This window comes from Myotis nattereri, assembly GCF_964212035.1.
Source record: "Myotis nattereri genome assembly, chromosome: 1".
In the NCBI taxonomy this organism is placed as follows: Eukaryota; Metazoa; Chordata; class Mammalia; order Chiroptera; family Vespertilionidae; genus Myotis; species Myotis nattereri.
Genome location: NC_138075.1, coordinates 86,093,975 through 86,113,334, shown reverse-complemented (window position 1 = coordinate 86,113,334; position 19,360 = coordinate 86,093,975). Strand labels below are relative to the sequence as shown.

At 39.4% G+C, this 19,360-nt stretch overlaps 2 protein-coding genes across 2 annotated transcripts in view; one reads left to right on the top strand and one right to left on the bottom strand.

Annotated features, from left to right (window-relative positions):
* NUBPL (NUBP iron-sulfur cluster assembly factor, mitochondrial) overlaps positions 1–19,360 on the bottom strand; it is a 228,652-nt gene that overhangs the window by 30,132 nt on the left and 179,160 nt on the right. The window contains exon 8 of the mRNA XM_081103156.1: positions 5,313–5,398. Coding sequence (XP_080959282.1) covers positions 5,313–5,398 — 86 coding nt within the window. The remainder of the gene's footprint in view (positions 1–5,312; positions 5,399–19,360) is intronic.
* Positions 17,330–17,934, top strand: LOC308528048 (transmembrane protein 70, mitochondrial-like; the record flags this gene model as incomplete). The annotated part of the gene is given in 2 exon segments (XM_081103530.1): positions 17,330–17,633; positions 17,636–17,934. Coding segments are annotated over 2 exon segments (603 nt in total).

Sequence of the window (19,360 nt, the reverse complement as noted above, 5' to 3'; positions counted from 1 at the left end):
CAACCTGCAGTGTGAATAACTATGACACTGAAAATGCTTCCTTGCTTGGGGGTGAGGGGGAGTCAATTGGGAAAAAAGGAGACATACGTAAAACTTTAGACAATAAAAAAAAAATGTTTCCTTGCTGCCTCCCACTCTCCTGGCTCCTACCCTTTCTCTTCATCCCCACCAGATTAAATCTTTTTAAAGCTCTATTCAAATTTTGTCTATTCCCTATCCAGCACTCTTTATGGCTCCTCTAAAAATCTGAAGAAGAAAGTCCCAAATTTCTAGCCCAGCCTAGTGTTTTGAGTCTTGACCAAACTTGGGCCTAGCATAGACATATCTAAACATATTACTTCAACTACAGACAAACTGAATAAACCTGAACACAACTTGTGATTTCCTGATTCTTTTCAGACTGAATTCTGTCCCTCCATGCCTCGATATGCCTATGAAAACTCTACTCCACTCATTCATCCAGTATGTATCTAGGGAGCAGCTATACTCCAGGCACAGAGGGAGGTAAGTGGTCCATACACCCACAGGGCTGACAGTAAGCATGGCGCTATAAATGTGAAAGTATTGACGGATGTGAAATGCTTACAAAGGGGAAACAATGAATTACTGGATCACACACTAGAAGAGAGGTTCTCAAATCTGTGGGTCACAACCCCTTTGGGGGTCAAATGACCCTTTCACAGGGGTCGCCTAAGACCATCGGAAAACACATACATAATTACATATTGTTTTTGTGATTAATCACTATGCTTTAATTATTTTCAATTTGTGACAATGAAATTGGGGTCACCACAACATGAGGAAATGTATTAAAGGGTGCGGCATTAGGAAGGTTGAGAACCACTGAAAGACCTTACCCTAGTTAACAGGGTCTGGGCAAGTCTCCCAGAGAAAAAGGTGTTTAAGCTAAATACCAAAGGATAAAAAGGAGCTATGAGGTGAAAAATAAGGGTAAACTTTTCTTAGGTGGAAAGACAGCATGCTGAGGGCAGTGAGGAGAGAAACTGTTTGGAAATCTCAAAGAAGTGGAAGGCAAGCAATTCGGCTGTGGCAGCGAGAACGCAAGGCAGCGCGGCCTGTGACCTGGGCGGGAAGAAGACAGCAGACTGCGGAGGGCAGTGTACCCCAGGTCAAAGGTCAGAGTGAGGATGTATCCCGTGCCTGCTATGTGCCAGGTGACTGGGCACTGAAGGAACTTAAGGCATGTCTCCTAGCCCTCCAGAAACTCCAGTTCTTCAGTGGAGACAGGTAGACCTGTAGTGGGATAAGAGTCAAACAAGATATATGTTCAAGGTGTTCAGAAAAAGAATTATTAACCTTTTCTGGCAGTTTGGGGAAAACTTCCCAGAAGAAGTAATGCCTAAGCAGGGATTTGAAAAATGAGTATGAGGTCCCAAGCTGACAATGGCTTATCAGGCAAGGGACCAGCATGTGAAAAATTACAGGGATGTGAAAAAACATCATGACTTTCCCATGAAAGAGCTCCTTGATAGCCCAGAGAAGAAAGCAGCCTCTTGTTCCTCAGAATTTAGGGTCTCTGCACCATGATGGAGCTAGTCTACTGGGTGATAAAGTGCTTGAAGGAAAAGGCCTCATCCTCATTTTAAAAACATCACCAAAGGAGCTTATCCCAGTGCTCTGCTTAGGGAGGGCACTCAGTATCAGTACATATGTATTTGTAAAAGAGATAACTATTTACTGAATTAAAAGTACCCAAGTGATCTCTTACATATAGATGGAGTAAGAGAGGAAAATATACTTTAACATACTTTGCAAGAGCTAGGAAGAAGATTACCTACGAAGAAAGGGCTGGCCAGTGAAATCCCTGACTCTCAAAGTTCAATTGGTGGGGAAAGGCTTCCGACTGAGGAGCCTGGGCCTCCTTTGTGAAAGAAGGCAAGATAAATGGGTGAGAATGACACAACACTTAAAGGACTCACAATTAAAAATGTACAAGATTGAAAATATTATTTTAAAAAAATGGTTTGTCTACTATTACTGAGATAATCAAGGATTTGGCAGAGTTGATATCATACAGGCAGAGAAAAGAGAATTTAATAGTTCATCTCTTCCCCTCCGTCCTCTATCTGATTGAGTTTTTAAGAAATCATTTAAATTAACTTCAAAATGTTCTTGTGGATATTACTAAACTCTGTCCATACCAATGAATTCCAATGATACCATTGTTTCCATGGTAACTAATGCACTTCAAAAGGAGAAAAAATAGAGAGTGAAACTAAAAACCAGGAAAAATGGAATAAAGTGGTATAAACAAAGCATAACATTTCTCCTTTGCACTTACAGAACACTCTCTAATTTCAAATGCTTTACCATTACTTAGACTCCAAGGCTCATTGGTGCCAGAAGAATCCACATCCCACTTACAGCAGGGATTCCCTATAAAATGTGGTGCTCCATGTTTGTCCAACTGCTTACAGGGCTCACTGCTGGAAAGTTCTTTCTCAATTACAAAGATTATTGAGCACCTATTATCTTCTGCTAGTTTAAGAGATGATTAGTCTACATTATTTTAAAATTTTTGCTGTTTAGAGGCCAAATAATTTAAACAAAGGGGTGAAAAAAGAACTGTACAATAAAGATACAGGACACTGTCAAAAAAGCCAACTTGGAGGGATTATGCATTTCTAATGATTTTCATTTCCCCTCCACTTCAGCCCCATGCGTCCATGACCAACCACATGGACCTTCTCCTGATCCAGAACTGTTCCTACTCTGCAAACTCCAACTCCAACATTAACCTTCTGATCACAAACAACTTTTCCAGTCCCTAACGAATCCACCACTAGTCCTATGAGCCTCATGCAGCCTAAGATCCTTCCCTTGGAATAAATACTTCCTCACGATACTTCCTTGCTGATATCCTCAAGTTTTATCCTCGGCAGCACTCACTCAGCAGCAGCCTAACCTGGACTTAGTGACCATCCATTCGCTTCCCCACCATTATGTTCCATAAGGATTCTCTGTCCCATCTTCTGAAGAATCTGTCCTACAGCCTAGAGAAGAATCTGTCCGAACAATTATGAGATTATTTACCGCTTTACTTATAGGGTGGTAAGTATCAAATGCTGCAGGTTAAATGAAAATAACATAGGGACTGAAAGCCGATTTAGCAATGATGGTCATTAGACTTGCAACTAGCAAAGTGCATGTAGGGCCGGCCCTAGAGCCATAGTTGCCTCAGGTGACAGCATGAGTTGCAATGGTCTCTTGCTATACATACATAATGACAATTTACTGGAGGTGAGGAATAGAAAAAAGCTCTTGCTTCTGCTCTTTTGAAAACGTTTCCCTTAAGTATTTCCTGATGTTTTTGAGTTCTACATAAGCCCCCGCCCTTAACTTAAAAGAATGAGAAGTTAAGCATTCACGCATATGCTGGTAGCACAGCTGTTATTCTGACCTTGAAGTGGCACTAACAGACCACTGGTCCTGTTATTTAATTTCTGCCAGAAAGAAGGATTATGGATTGCTTAGTCTCATAATTTTTGGTAGACAGCCTGCTCCCTAACTCTTTGCTGATTTATATTTTAAAATACCATATCAGTAACCTTATTTAGCTATCTGGGTAGGCATTCCTTGTATCAGTCTATCTTGGAGGGCATAACAGGAAGTCACATTGCTTAAACTAAGTGCTTCACTGAGCAGTTTCAGTCTGAGGTGGGCATTAGGTTATCATTGCTTTACAATGTTTCCAATCTACAATTCATGTTAAGGGTTTTATCATTCATTTATCCACATATAAAAGCTATCTCTAAAACACTTTCGGATCACAACTGTACCCCTGCTAGTGAGAACACCCAGGTCACCTGGAAGGTAAGCATGCAGGCACCATCCTTATGAGTCTCCTCCGTTTTCTTAAGAGCATGTTGGTGCAATCCAGAGCTCATGGCTTGTTAACACACACAGCTGTGTGCTAATTGGCAAGCAAGAAGAGGTACTTGTCGAAGAGGATCATCTCAACTCCACTACTCTACTATTTTGTACTTTTCAGAAGCTCTCCTGAGAGAAAAACATTTATGAAAGCTTCCCTGAGAGTCTCTTCATTCTACTACATCACTGGGTCTTGTGCCATATCATAGTCTCCTTGAATAACTTAGCAAAAGTTATGAATTCTCTCCATACCAAACAGGCACAAAGTGAGAATACAATTTGGGGAGGTAGGAGGGGGAGGGTAGAGAATCATGAGACCCCTGAAGTTAATGCATGGGCTGAAGTCTAAAAAGCGCTGCTCTGTAAACTCTAAGGCCGCTTCCTGAATGAAGCACGGGCGCTAGAGCGCCGCATGGATGGCAGCATCACTGCTCTGTACTGAAATGCCCACTCCAGCGGGCACTTGCGAAGTCCACCTGCTTTGGTGGAGGCACACAGGAGGAAGACACGGGCTTGTGCCTATGTACATGAGGATTCTTTTTTCTGAGAATCTCGGGGAGACTTCCACCTCTCTAATCTCAACTCTGCTACTCTTGAGCATCAAGCTCTTTTTAACCTTGTGGGAAAAGTTTTATAACAGTCTTATGTATCTTTCCCTGTGGCTGTTCAAAAATTAATGGTATATTTCTAGCATGTACTTAAGTCCCACTTCTGACTCCACTTGATTTTAATTATCGTTTTCTTTATTTTCATTATAGTTTTAAGTTGTTCTAGTTTGCCATGTTGTCTAGGTATCCTCTGATACCTTTTAGAAGACTGTGAGCTATAAATGAGTTAAGTTATAGGACACAGAAGGAAAAAAGACATCGTTTTCACCTGCATTCCTACTGGTTATCTATTCAAGTGTATCTACCTAAATAATTTCCTAAAATATTCTTATACTTTTTTTGGGGTTGGGGGGTGTCAGTGAGAGCTGCATTTGAGAGAGGTAGTACTTCTTCAGAAAACTCATATTGGAAGGACATTTTTGAAGTCTCCTTCATTAACATAATGTGTATATATGTTTGCACCTATATGTGTGTTTTAAAGTAACCATAAAGCCCTGCTGGTGTGGCTGAGTGTCGACCTATGAACCAGGAGGTCATGGTTCTATTCCTGGTCAGGGCATATGCCCGGGTTGTGGGCTTGATCCCAAGGGTCAGGAGTGCAGGAGGCAGCCGATCAATGACCTCTCTCTCCCTTTCCCTTCCTCTCTGAAATCAATAATATATATATATTAATAAAGTAACCATAAAGATGAAGTAGGGTTTTCATATAAACTGCACAGAACTAAATTAAAACTTGTGTTGTATTTCTCAGTGACTAGTTTCTTCAGCTAGAAGTGTCTTGTATTTCTGCAACAATGAAGCATAAATGCTTACAGGCACGTGAACTTTTCGAAACATCTCAGCACCCTTGTGTGCATCCATCAATGCAATGTCCTGGGGCGTGGAGACAATCACAGCACCTAACCAAAAGGAAACAAAAGAACAGCAAAATAATGCTATCATTTAATTCTTTATAGAAAGTTTACTTCCAAAATTAGGTTGCTTACATATTAAAAGAGTCTACTACATTAACTATTTATGTAATTTGTATAAATTTCACATACATGAGTGGGAAAGATTAGGAAATGTCTACTTTGCTCTTGCTTATTTTTGACTCCTCACTTCTAAAATTATAACTGACTGACTAGTGATTCAAGATCACAGCTACCATGAGAGCTTCCTTCCCAGTCAGACAATATGCTGTAAGGAAGATGCACAGGCTGGCGTACTTTCAAGAAGCTAGTAAGTCTACTTAGGCAGACCCAAAAATTAAGGATTGCTACACAATGGGCTAAGCATTGTAACAGAGATATGCCAACAGTGTTATGGAGTTCTAAAGGAGGAATGAAGGAAAAAATAACTAATTCAACCTAGAGGAGAGAAGGAGCAAGGTGATAATGGATGGGGTGAGAGGCAGGAGATAAGGAGATACAATAAAGGAAAGTTTCCAGAAAGAGGTGATTCCGAGGCTCCATTCTAGAAGTTTGTATTATAGAAAACTCAACAGTGTGGAACACACTGTGGAGAATAATTTGGTGGAGGCAAAACTACGTGCTGAGCAAAAATTGAGATGCAAACTAGTGGTGGCCTGACCAAAGCAGCACTGAAAGCAGGTGAAGATGGAGGCTTTCCTGGGTCTGCACTATTACCCCACAGAGGGCAGATGGTTCTATGACAGTGTTTGGAGAGAAAGTGCAGTGCAATTTTTTTAAGTGGAAACACCAGAGTCCTGGCTATGACTCCAGAGACTATGAATTTCTTAAATTTTGTGCTTTCTTCTAGAAGATAACCTGAAAAAGAATTAACACGAGCATATTCTAGAGCACCAGGATAGCCATCATTTTATAACTAAGTACACAGCCATGACGTCTCAGAGCCCCAAACCAGCTCCAAGTGGCAGTACTTGATCATAACTAATGAAAACAGAGGTGGGATTAACAATAAATATCTGAGTGCACCAAGCGAAAGTCAAATGACACTAGACTACTGCCTGAAGGGATATTTCACAGAAGTCAGAATAGAGAAATGTGGCAGCAGAACCAAGTTATCATGAAGCACGTGGCAACATAGGCATGCCAAACTCAAAAGAACTGTGCAATGGCCACAAATTCATCTTGCAATCGATATTTTCATTTCAGTAAAAACGTCATCTTTCACATTAAATTAATATCAATTTGAATTTTATTGATTTTGTATGTTTTACTTGTATTTCATTTGTAGTTCTTTTTAAGTTTTAAAAAATATAAGAGCTACAAATTTAAGGAATTTATGTTTACACGTAGTTAAATAGTCTTATAATAAAAATAAGTCAATATGGGATGAAGCAGATTATTTTTCCTTTAGAAGAAGGGTCTATTCATTACTCAAGTTAGAGAAACACAGCCTTGGAATTCAAACATAATCAGAATTCAACTTTTTATTCCATAGCCAACTACCAGTGTGACTAGGACAAGAAACTGAGATTCAGTCTTTTTATCTACAAAACGACATAGTAATACTTAAGTCACAGGGTGAAATAATTAAATGAACTACTGATGTACATCAGATGCTTGACATGGTGCCTGGACAAAGGGTAAACATTCAATAAATGGTAGCTATTGTTAATAATATCACCGTTATTATCTTTATTATTGTTACCAATAAAATGTCTTAAAAGTTGCTGAGAAAGTTATTTTCATATTTGCCATCAAGCAGCTCATCCTACTTTTCAAACTGTTCCATGGATCACTAAATCCTTCTGTTTTGATTTGCTATGCCCAAGAAACCAAAAAGTAGTCAAAGTTATCTTTCCATTCTTTTAAAGATGGATGGAAATCACATCTCTGTAAAAACTGTACATAAGTCTACTCTACACATCTATTATATTTCCATAATTCCCCACCTTCTAGATTAGCCGTGGGCAAACTATGGCCCACGGGCCGGATCTGGCCGGTTTGAAATGACTAAAACTAAAAAAAAAAAAAAAAAAAAAAAAAAAAAGACCGTACCCTTTTATGTAATGATGTTTACTTTGAATTTATATTAGTTCACACAAACACTCCATCCATGCTTTTGTTCCGGCCCTCCGGTCCAGTTTAAGAACCCATTGTGGCCCTCGAGTCAAAAAGTTTGCCCACCCCTGGGCTAGATTCTGTTACCAATCTACTTCAGCGTTTTTTCATATCCAGGCATTTGGAAGGGATCTAATTCCAATTCTACCCCCTCTGGCTGTGTGACTAACCTTGGGCAAGTGACTCAGAACCACTCCAGGTCTCAGTTTCCTTAGCTGTGAAATTAATGCAAGGACTACACAGTCTCCAAGGTCTCAGCTGGCTCTCTAACTATATGATCTAACATCCCTTCTTAACTATGGTTTCCAAGATCATCCCTGTTCAATCGGACTGCCTCAGTAAACTTATTGAAGTGAATGTGAAATGCAACCTCTCCCCAAGAATTATGGCTCTTTAATCTAAGAGCCATTCTCTTTATATGTAAATGAAACCCCCTAGGCTATTTCCTCCAAATTCTCTCCTTAACTATATATTAGTATATAGGGAATTTTCTATTGCATTGGCCCTGAAAAGCTATTTGTATTGCTGCTACACAATATAGTTTCATGACGATATGAGTTTTCTCATTTTTTTATTTTCAAATCATCTGTCCTAGATCACTGCTGCATGAACTCTTAGTTATTGACTCCTTAAACTAGAAGTCAAGAGTTCTGGATTCTGGTTTTGTCGACTATGCTAATCTCTATAATAAAAGCGTAATATGCTAATTAGACCAGACAGCAGAACAACCTTCTGGATGTCCTTTCAGACGAAGCCAGGGCTGCGAGGGCCGAGCCCCTTGCACAAATTTCGTGCATCGGGCTTCTAGTCTATATAATAAAAGCCTAAGCAACCATTATGGCAGAACGACCAGAACGACTAGTCGCTATAATGCACACTGACCACCAAGGGGCAGATGCTCACACAGGAGCTGCCCCCTGGTGGTCAGTGTGCTCCCACAGGGGGAGTGCCACTCAGCCATGGCTGGCGAGCACAGAGGCAGTGGCAGAGCCTCTCCCATCTCCACAGCAGCGCTAAGAAGCAGCAAGTCAAGCAGTAAGAAGCAGCGAGCAGGCAGGCAGTAAGGAGTGAGAGGTACCGGACTGCGAGAGGGATCCCAGACTGCAAGAGGGCACAGGCCGGGCTGAAGGACTCCCCCTCCTCCAGTGCACAAATTTCATGCACCGGGCCTCTAGTATACTATATAATCTTAAATAGCTCACTAAATCTCAATATATCAGAATTAATTCTTCTATATAACAAGCCTATTTCCATTGGTCCTCATTAATTTAAAGAGCTGATCCATTAAAAATATGTAAAAATGGTCCGTCCAGTTTGAGCACTGACCAATGAACCAGAAGGTCACAGTTTGATTCCCAGTCAGGACACATGCCTGGGTTGTGGGCTCCAGTCCCAATAAGGGGCGTGCAGGAGACAGCCAATCAATGGTTCTCATCATTGATGTTTCTATTCCTTTCTCCCTCTCACTTTCTCTCTCTAAAATCAATAAAAACATTTTTAAAAATATGTAAAAGTTGCCCTAACCAGTTTGGCTCAGTGGATAGAGCGTCGGCCTGCAGACTGAAGGGTCTCAGGTTCAAATCCAGTCAAGGGCATGTACCTTGGTTGCGGGCACACCCCCAGTAGGGGGTGTGTAGGAGGCAGCTGATCGATGTTTCTCTCTCATCGATGTTTCTAACCCTCTATCCCTCTCCCTTCCTCACTGTAAAAAATCAATAAAATATGTTAAAAAATATGTAAAAGTGATATAAAAATGTTTGGTGACTTTATTTTGATAGCTGTAAGATCATAGAGAGAGGAATTAAACTGTAGTAATTAACTCTAACACAGTGTCACAAATAAGCATCCATGTCATCTGAGTTTCTTTGCAAAGTAATCTAAATAGCACCAAACATCAATTAAAAACAAGTTTTGGACAAGGACAATGATCATCCTCCATGCCCCATCAAATGCTCACAAAACATGTAAACATTCCATTGGGACTACCAGCCACATTTTAAAAAGATTTTAGTGTAAGATTTTTTTTTTTTTTTTGCTCCAATATATGTTCTTAACTAATAACTAAATAAGTCTTTAGCACACTGTTCTGACAAAAAAATTTCTAGACTTTTTCCTAAAGAACAAAAATATAACGGGCCCACACATCAATCACTACCTCTTTTAATGTACCAAATTTTAATACATCATATAAGTGACCAGACTGCCCCTACAATGACTTTTAGAATTTAGGATAAGGAAATAAAGCAAACAAAAAAAATAAAACCTTCAGTAAAATTAAATTTAATAATCTGTGCATCACAACCCAGTTTTTAATTTTAAAGAAACTATGTCAATTTTTTCTTGTAAATATATCCCTTAACTTAAAATGTCATCTCAAATATGATATTAAATTTTATCTTTATGGTTCTTGGCATTTTAATTTTCTCAGGGCTCATGGAACATGGACCAATATATATGAACCAATATGAACTAGCTTACATGTTTTCCCTTCATGCCATCATTGGTGATGTCACTTGTTTTGTGATGGAGGGTTTGTTAGAAAACTTGTGCTCCCTCTACTGATCATAAGGAATGTCAGTAGCAACAAAGAGAATGTTTAGTTTGCAATAAATGGGATTATTTTCTGAGGAAAACCCAGCATCACAAAACACCTATCTCAAGATGAATTTTCTATCTGTTTTCTAGGGTATATGTCTAAGTCCAAACAATTAAGAAGTATTTTTTAAATGCTATTTCCCAAGTTATAATGTTAAGGCTTTTTATCAGCTGGGATTTACTATGAAAGCTTAATTTACTAAAAAAGGATCCTGGCAAATAAGTAAATATCCTAAAATATAATTACCTGGAGTGTTGCCTTACTTGTTAATTCTCTTGACTATTATGAGTATAATTTATGGCTGCATATCTGGACTTGGGTCATAGTTCAAAGTAGTTAAACATTTAAAACTCGTTATTCCAGATGTTAGGATGATCATAATTACACCAGCGTGGAACTGTTCAACTATGCCATTCTAAGTCTCCAGGGCACAAATTGTATCCTATTCCCATGCTTGACTGTGAATTTCAGCGTTGGAACCTAATAAATATGTACAACAAAAACTGCTTGTAATTATACCTGGACAAGTAATTTTATGTCTTACAATTCTTTAGCACATCAAGGCAAAGTCAACTAGGATTTATCAGAACAAATTAACTGCTATATAATAAATGTTCACAGTGCAGTGCTCTAACGTTTAGTGCTTCAGATTCTCAATTTATTTAGATACTTGCAGCCAAAGAAAATAATCATTCAACTTCTGTTAGCTTAATATAAATAATACAAAATACACAATAGTTTATAAAGTAGACTGGCTTTGGTATTTTTTAGCCTTCTTTTGTCTTTCTCTTCTACAAGCCACAAACTCCTGAATTATAAACATTATTTGCTATAAGATCAAGAAATGCCCACTAAAAGTAAGATCAGATTCAGTAAAACATGATTAAAAAGGTAAATGCACTTCAACTATACCCACAGACTATTGCAACAGGAAATACACATAATTCTTTCATGAGTCACTGTTTTGGCCTTTGCTCCATTTCAACAGAGTAGAGAACTGATTACAGTCACAAAGGAGGTATGTTTTATTAATATAAAGATGAACCACTTTTTCCCCTCACTTTAGAAATGAATTTTGTTACAGGAAATCATATCCATTGCTGCCAAAAGAATTAATAAATCACAGTAATTAGTGAAACCACAGCATTTCAAAATCACTAGTGAGAGAAAGCATGTGCACTTTGGAATGTCAAGAATTCAAATTCATCAAAGGAATCTGGAGGCATACCTGTTATTTAGGGACAACGATTAGCTCTTCAATAATTGGGTCAACAGGTAATGGGCTTCCAATCACCTCACCTTAACGATGTTAACAATGAATTCTCCAAGGCTATCCAGACTGCCTTCCAGTAAGGGGGAAAGTGAGGATTTCAGAGATTTTAAAAAGCTAGAGCCTGAACCAAACAGCTCTCTCATTCTCTCTCTCTCTCTCTCTCTCTCTCTCTCTCTCTCTCTCTCTCTCTCTCTCTCTCTCACACACACACACACACACACACACACATACATTCTCATCCTCTCCCCTTATAATGTTTCCAGTAAAATTAAGATAAAATCCTCACTTCTTTCCAGTGTTAAATCCATCCTTATGCTGATCAGTAAACACCCTTGGGGAGCCTAGTTGTACATATATGTCTCAACAACTCAGAAAGCTCTTTTGCTTAGATTTAAAATTTTGCATTTCAAATTCTTTTAGATGTGCATATAGCTCAGCCTGCCCATGCTCACAGTGAGTCACCACCGAAGGCCATTTGTTTAATAACTGAACACATTCCTTTTCATAAACATTCTATCTCTAATACAAACTCCAGGGAGGAAAACTGCTTCTTCCTGCTTACTTAACTCCTAACTTTACTTCACCAGGCACATTTCAAAAAAAACAGACTGAGACTTCATATGGAAAAGCTTTGCTCCATTTCCAAATACTGTCAGACTTAAGATGGGAAGACATTCTTCAGAGCTATCCTTCAGGTTCTGATCAAATATCTAATATCTATAACCAAGCACAAACGTTTTTATATTATAAATTGTAGGACTTGTATTTTTGCTACATGTAAATGTTTAATGGATTTAGTAGTAGTTTTTAATAATAGTCTGATTGCCCATTGGCTATTATACCATTCATTGAATTTTAAGACATTAAAGAATTTTAGCTGTCGGTCATATCATAGAGGAAGTGCCTAGAAATTCTTAAAACACAAAACTGAATGAACTACCTCCCTTCCAGAGACTAATCAAGGAATTCAAGCATCAGATGAACTGGTCTAAATGAAGTGATTCTGAAAGCTGACTATAGCATAATTATTTGGGAAAGCTTTTTAAATCCTGGTTCTTCCCATGTCATAGTTCAGAATTTTTTAATTCTTAGATTATTTCTTTGAATAGTTAACTGATACACCATAATTTCTACCTATAATATATGTTTGACAGAATTATAAGAGCCCTAAAAAGTTTATTTCTTCTTAAATTTAGATTGGAAACATTGTTGTTCATTAAGCAATGGTACTATACATAATTTTACAATTTGATTCCCAATCTAACAAGGATTACAGTTTCAGACTGAGTACCAGAAGTGCCCTAAAAGATAAAACCCTGGAATACAGTTTCTAGTCTTTAACACTTGGTTACAATTTATGGGATAAGAAGAAAAATTTATTTTGTAAAGAATTTTTATAATGTGATGAATAAAACAATAATTCTCTTCTATAACATCATGCTATTCTTGCCAAATATCCATTATTGATAACCCTACCCCACATTTGCTATGGAAATACAGTGCACCTGGAAGAAGTCCAAAATTGACTTCTGAACTGTAAAGTTCTATTCTGCAAACTGAAAGCATAAATGGAGATTTAGCTTGTCCTTCTACTATAAGGATACTGTCCAGAAGTTTCATTCCTGCATCTATCTTTACTTAATAAAGTGAAGGGGAACTTGTTTTTATAACTCTATCCTATCAAATAATGTCCTTATCCACTACTTCCCACGACACTAAATATACTCATATCACTACTCAGGTACAATATAAATACTGTGTTCATAAATTTGATGACAGTACAATTCTGCCTTGTGATAGTGTGGATTTTCATCAATTTGACTGTACTACTGGTATCTTCAGTAGCTTGCAAACTTAGAGGGCAGAAATATTTGCTTTGTGTTCATCTCTTGCAAACCACTAATTCACAATTATAATGATGAACATGAAGAAGAGAAGATGTTCTGGGTATTTTCCAGATAATAACTGCACTGCACGTCCTATCCTTCCCAAGCTCGGCTTCCTTCTCAGGCTCTCTGTCCTGATCAGTGCCTGGAAGCTGACCTCTGTGGACTCTATCACCTGAGTTTCCTTACCCTCTGGCTTCCAAAAGGGATCCGCCACTAGGAGGTATCAGCAGAATATGAGACTACTAGTGACCCGGTGCATGGATTCATGCAAATTGAAAGAAAATTAATTAGAAGAAATATTTTAATATTGCCACTTGCCCTTTCTCTATAATAGAAGTGTCAACCAAATTCATGAAACACACACATGCGAATGGCACCAGAGAGAGCTTTTTATGTATTGCGCATGCGCGAGTCAACTTAGCCTTATATATAAAGAATAAACTTGCTTAATTAGACCTGCTTTCTGATTTAGCTAAACTTTTTACAGCCCAGTGAAGCACTCCAACTTCTCTTTCAGGTAATTGTCAGCAATACAGCAGTAAATATCAACATGAAGCAGATTATTATTGTAGATCACACAGGGAGAACAAAGGGTAAAATATTTAACTGCAGCAGTGTTTGACTATATTTTGCACTTGAGAAAACCTGAAGTCATTTTCAAGGTCCACCATTTCTTACTTCGTTTCAGTCAGGTGAAGTTTCTAAGCTTTCTACATCTCTGTTTTCTGGCTAATGAAAAGAAAATAGGATTCCATTGAGTCTCCTATTTACTTACTCAAGGACTTCTGTGAAGATCAAATGAAATGAGGCATGGGAAAATGCTTCACAGACATTTGGTTAAAATGTAAAATGTTTCCACCTGGCTATACAGTAAGTCATGTTCCTGGGCTGAAGAAACTCCAAGAAGTGTAGTCGCTAGGAAGAGGAAGCCGGGTATTGCTACCTGGCACCCACAGCCACCTTTTCCGGGCTGGGCTGGGCTGTGGGCTGCATTTTGCACCATGGGGTCTCGGCAGTGTTGGCTGCGATTTGGTGGGGTGTCACTCTGGGGTGGTGGCAGGACCTATGTCCCACTTGGGGGAAGCTGAGTGTTGCTTTGTGGGCACTAGGTCCACGGTGCCATTTATTGCTAAACTAGAGGCCCAGTGCATGGGTTCGTGCACACTGAAAAGAAATTAATTAGAAGGTGACTGGTGGGGCGGGACTGGGCAAGATGAGCCAGACACACCCTGGAAACAACCTCCCGCGTTCCCTCCCCGGCTGGCTGCACCTGGGGTGGCATCGGGGCTTGAAGGGTATCTGCGGAGTGAGCAGGGTCCCTCCGGCAGGTGGGATCCCTCTGCCTGGCCTATGAGGATCGGGCCGAAACTGGCAGTCCGACATCCCCTGAGGGGTCCCAGAGTGCGAGAGGGCACTCTGCAACGTTGCTGTCGTTCAGCAGCTCCTGCATTGAGCATCTGCCCCCTGGTGGTGAGTGCACGTCATAGCCACTGATTGGATTGGATGGTCGAATGGTCACTTAGGCGCATATATACATATATATATATATATATATATATATACACATATATATATATATATATATATATATATATATATATATATATATCCTGTCCCTACAGAGAGGAAGCTGAGTGTTGCTACGTGACATCATTACCCAGTGCCCACAGCCACCATTTCTGGGCTGGGCTGGGGGCCACATTTTGTGCCACGGAGTCTCGGCAGCGTTGGCTGTGATTTGGTGGGGTGTCACTCCAGGGTGGTGGCGGGCCGGGGTGGTGGCGGGGCCTGTGTCCCACTTGGGGGAAGCCAAGTGTTGCTTTGTGGGCGCCAAGTCTGCGGTGCCATTTCTCTATAAATGGCCAATGTGCGTCACGGCAGCTCCTGTGCTGAGCATCTGCCCCCTGGTGGTCAGTGTGCATCACAGCGACCAGTCGGATGGACTCTAAGTACATTAGCCTTTTATATATATAGATAGGAGGAGGAAAAGGTTGGAGTATTATCACCTGCCTCACACACTGATTCTCCATGCCTTGCAGGAGTTTTGGCCTTAGCCATGTGCCTCTGTGGCCACAGATCCCAACAGGTAGCCTCTTCCATGGCTCCAGCAGCTGCCAATCTGCACTGACACAATTCACTCCCTCCCACCTCAGGCGGAGGGACAGTAACAACTTCCTAATATCATTAGTCTCTGGGTACTTCACCATCCCTTGTTGATTTCCTTAATGCTGCCCACACCTCTGTAACAAGTCCCTTCATTAAACTCTGTTCTGTTTATTCCTTTTAAGGTGTGTCATAGGTACCTGCCAGGACACTCATGAATATAGCACTTAATATAAATAGCTTACTAAAATTCTCCAGTCTCTTGAAAAAGAAAATATGTTTCATGTGTCCCATGTAAAGCATAAACTCTTCACTTAATTCCAATAGTTAAAAACAAATTAAGATAGTGTTCAGATAGTTACATACAGAGGAACTCAGTTGAAGCAAAGAGAGAAAAAATATTTAAGTAACAGCTATTAAAATTCAAATACTAGCACAGTGTGTATATTTTCAAAAATTTCAAGGAACTTATAATGTTCCTCAGATAAATATTACTCCTCTTCTTCTTTGGAAGAGTACTTAGGTATTTAAAAAAAACAACAGAAGTCAACCCTGGAATCTACCCAATTCAGTATATGGCAACAACTAATTTACAAGCTAAACAAACAAACAACAAGCAAAAACCCAGCAAACTATCACCAAAAAAGTTAAAAGTAGTAAGAAAAAATAATAAAAACAAAACCAGCACTGACAGCTCTCTTTTCCCCTTGACAAGTGCAACAAGACAAGAGCAAATGCAAAGCCTACACTTGGTTATTTCCCATCCTTATCCTGTCTCCTTTCCCTCCAGCAGTTACTACGACGACTAGGTATTTGTAGCATGTAGTGACTCAGTAGTCCATGCAAGCTCAAATTTAAATCATTAGACTCTAATACTGCTGTCAACACATTTATTACAGTTGTTACTACACAACACTTTTAACACAAATAAGATGATAATTTTTTTCCTTTGAAGTTTCTTCTAATAATGAGCCTGTCATCCATCCTATGGAACACATACAAAAAGTTGCTAATTAGCATTCAAAAAGAGGCTCTTTTTGCTTATACCGGTCTGTCTCCATGAATTTTCCAAAAGGATGTCTCTTTCCAAGTATAAAACATTTATTTTCATTTTCACCATGGCTTGGATAAATGGAGAGTCGATAGAATTCATAGCATTTCATCACACCACCCCCACAAAAAAAAAAAAAAAAACTCTTTTAAAGTGTTCAAGTGGTTTCTTAAAAATAGATTCAGCACTAGCCGGCTTGGCTCAGTGGATAGAGTGTCAGCCTGTGGACTGAAGAGTCCTAGGCTTGATACCGGCCAAGGGTACATGCTTGGGTTGCAGGCTTGATCCCCAGTAGGGGATGTTCAGGAAGCAGCCGATCAATGATTCTCTCTCATCATTGATGTTTCTATCTCTCTCCTTCTCCCTTCCTCCCTGAAATCAATAAAGAAATATATTTATAAAAAAATAGCATTCATTTACATGTAGTTAAATCATTCTCTCATTTGATCCTTAAAAGTCAGTGGGATAGCCAGGTGTCCCACAGGTAAGGATAAAAAGTCAGAGAGATAGGTAGTATCTGGCTAAACATCCTTTCAAATAAATAAGAGAATTTCTTACTATTATAATGGAATAATGCTAGTGATTCTCACTAGTAATTTAATAAGAGCCTGCCTGACACCACATATCAGGTGCCCACATGCATAAATATCTCAGAAACCAAAACAAAGTTAATACTAAAAGGTATCCACTGACCACAAATATACTGTACATAGTAGAGGAAAGAGAACAGCATAAATAAATCTAAACTGAAATGTATTTTTCTTTCAAAGGGAGAGTGACATAAAATATATGTTTTTAAAAAATGCTTTATTTAACCTATACATTTTTAAAAAAACCTCCTGAGTAAAAGCAGTCGGAGTTGGAGAGATCCCAGGAATGAGTTAGAAGGATGGTAAGAAATATTATGGGGGGAACACAATATTATTGTGTTCGATGCTTACACAAACAAGTTGAAAAATCAGAAGACGGAAGACTGATTTATACTAGGAATTTGGCCCGAACAGTATTTGGTGTGAAATGTTTCTCTTATTCTACAAGTGCAATCAGCCTTACATTTCTACCATACACTTTTGCCCAAAATAATGTTGTATTTGGAAGTCTGCCTTTGCAAATCTTATTTTATGGCATCATAGGAAGATTTACAGTGATCACTCCAGTCTTGCTTCACTTAGTTACAAAAGGCTATGTCATTCGTTGTACCATGAGGCCACAACAGACACTTACAAAGCCATTACTTACAATGTTTTGCTTTCAGAAACCAGTACTGTGTTTCACCAGAATGATGTGAAGATTCCAAACAGCACACATCTGTTTACCACATTTTATGCTAAAACAAAATCACTGTTAGTTAATCCAGGTCTCTTTCCAAACCCCAAAGACTATGACCATCTAATGGGTTATGACAAACCACTCACTTTTGATATGGAAGAAACCAGTGAAAAGAAACAGCTTGGAGATGAGAAAAGAGTCTGTGGTTTTTATGTTTGTGCTTAAATGTGATTTATTTTCCTGTGTATAATAATAAAATTGCATTTACTTTTGTAAAACAATAAAATAAAATAAAATAACGCGGGATGAGCAGATGAACTGTGATAACTAGTCAATTAGCTTTGTCATTTATTCAACCAGTATCAACTCCATAACCCATACCCCAACGTACTCTAAGAAATACTATGATAAATAGGGAAAATTTTTTGCATTCAAGCAGCTTACAGCCTAGTTGGGAAGATAACACACACAGATAAAACACTCATTGATTAAACATTTCCTGAGTGGTTACAGGAAGACACTGAGTTTGGCACTGTGAGAAATACAAAAAATTATTGAAACAGAGATTTGGCCCTCTAGGGAGTAACAGTCTGGTACAGAAGATAACAGTTATGCAGGTTTTGAGTGGAGAACATGAGATGGTCCAAATAAAATCCTATGTGAATTTCAAGGAGGAAGAAATGATTCCTAATGGGGGGGTTGGGAAACATGGCAAGGAGTAGACATTTGAAATAAAAGGTATGCAGGATTTGGGTGCCCATTGACTGGGGAAAACAGACATTCTAAGTGAGAGTGAAATGTCTGTAAAGACAAAGACTTTACAGGAACTAAGACTTTAGAGGAACTAAGATGGCAGTGTAGGTAAACGCCTGTACTCGCTGCCTCCCACAACCACATCAAAATTACAACTAAAATACAGAGCAACCATCATTCAGAACAACCTGAAATCTGGCTGAATGGAAGTCCTACAAACAGAGAAGTAAAGAAGAGAGCACTTTGAGACAGGCAGGAGAGGCAGAGGTGCCAAATGGGCTGGTCCAATACCCACATATGGCTTTTTTTTTTTTAATAGGGAGGGATATCTTCAAAGCTTCCCGTAAGAAGCAGGGGGTCTCAGCCCCATACCAGCCCCCCAGCCCAGGGTTCCAGAGCTGGGAAGAGAAGTCCCTGTAACTTAGAGCTGTAAAAAGCAGTGGGGATTGTGGCTGAGTGGCACAGAGGCTGCTAGAGACTCACGTGTTCCTCTTAAAGGGCCCACACACAAACTTACACAGTCCACTTCCTCTGAGCTCCAGCACCAGGTGGCAGCTTTGGGGAAATCCAGGGACATAAGGGGAGGAACTGACTGGCATCAGGGCAGGAACTCAGGGGTGGCTTTCTCCCAGACAGGGGTGCTAGCAGGGGTCATTGTTCCTGTACTGGGACCTCTCCCCATTGCAGAGTTGACTGGCAGCAATATCCGACTTTCTATCAACATGGCCCATACTGTTTACTCCCTTAGACCCCACCCTATCCATTTTGCAGCCCCACCCAAGCTGTTTGCAGCAGCTTTTGCATATGAATGGCCTGTCCTGGTTCAGGCTTCAGATTTTCCTAAAAATCTCTCAAACAAGCAGCAGCTGGATTCATGGTGTCCCAAACCTATCAATAA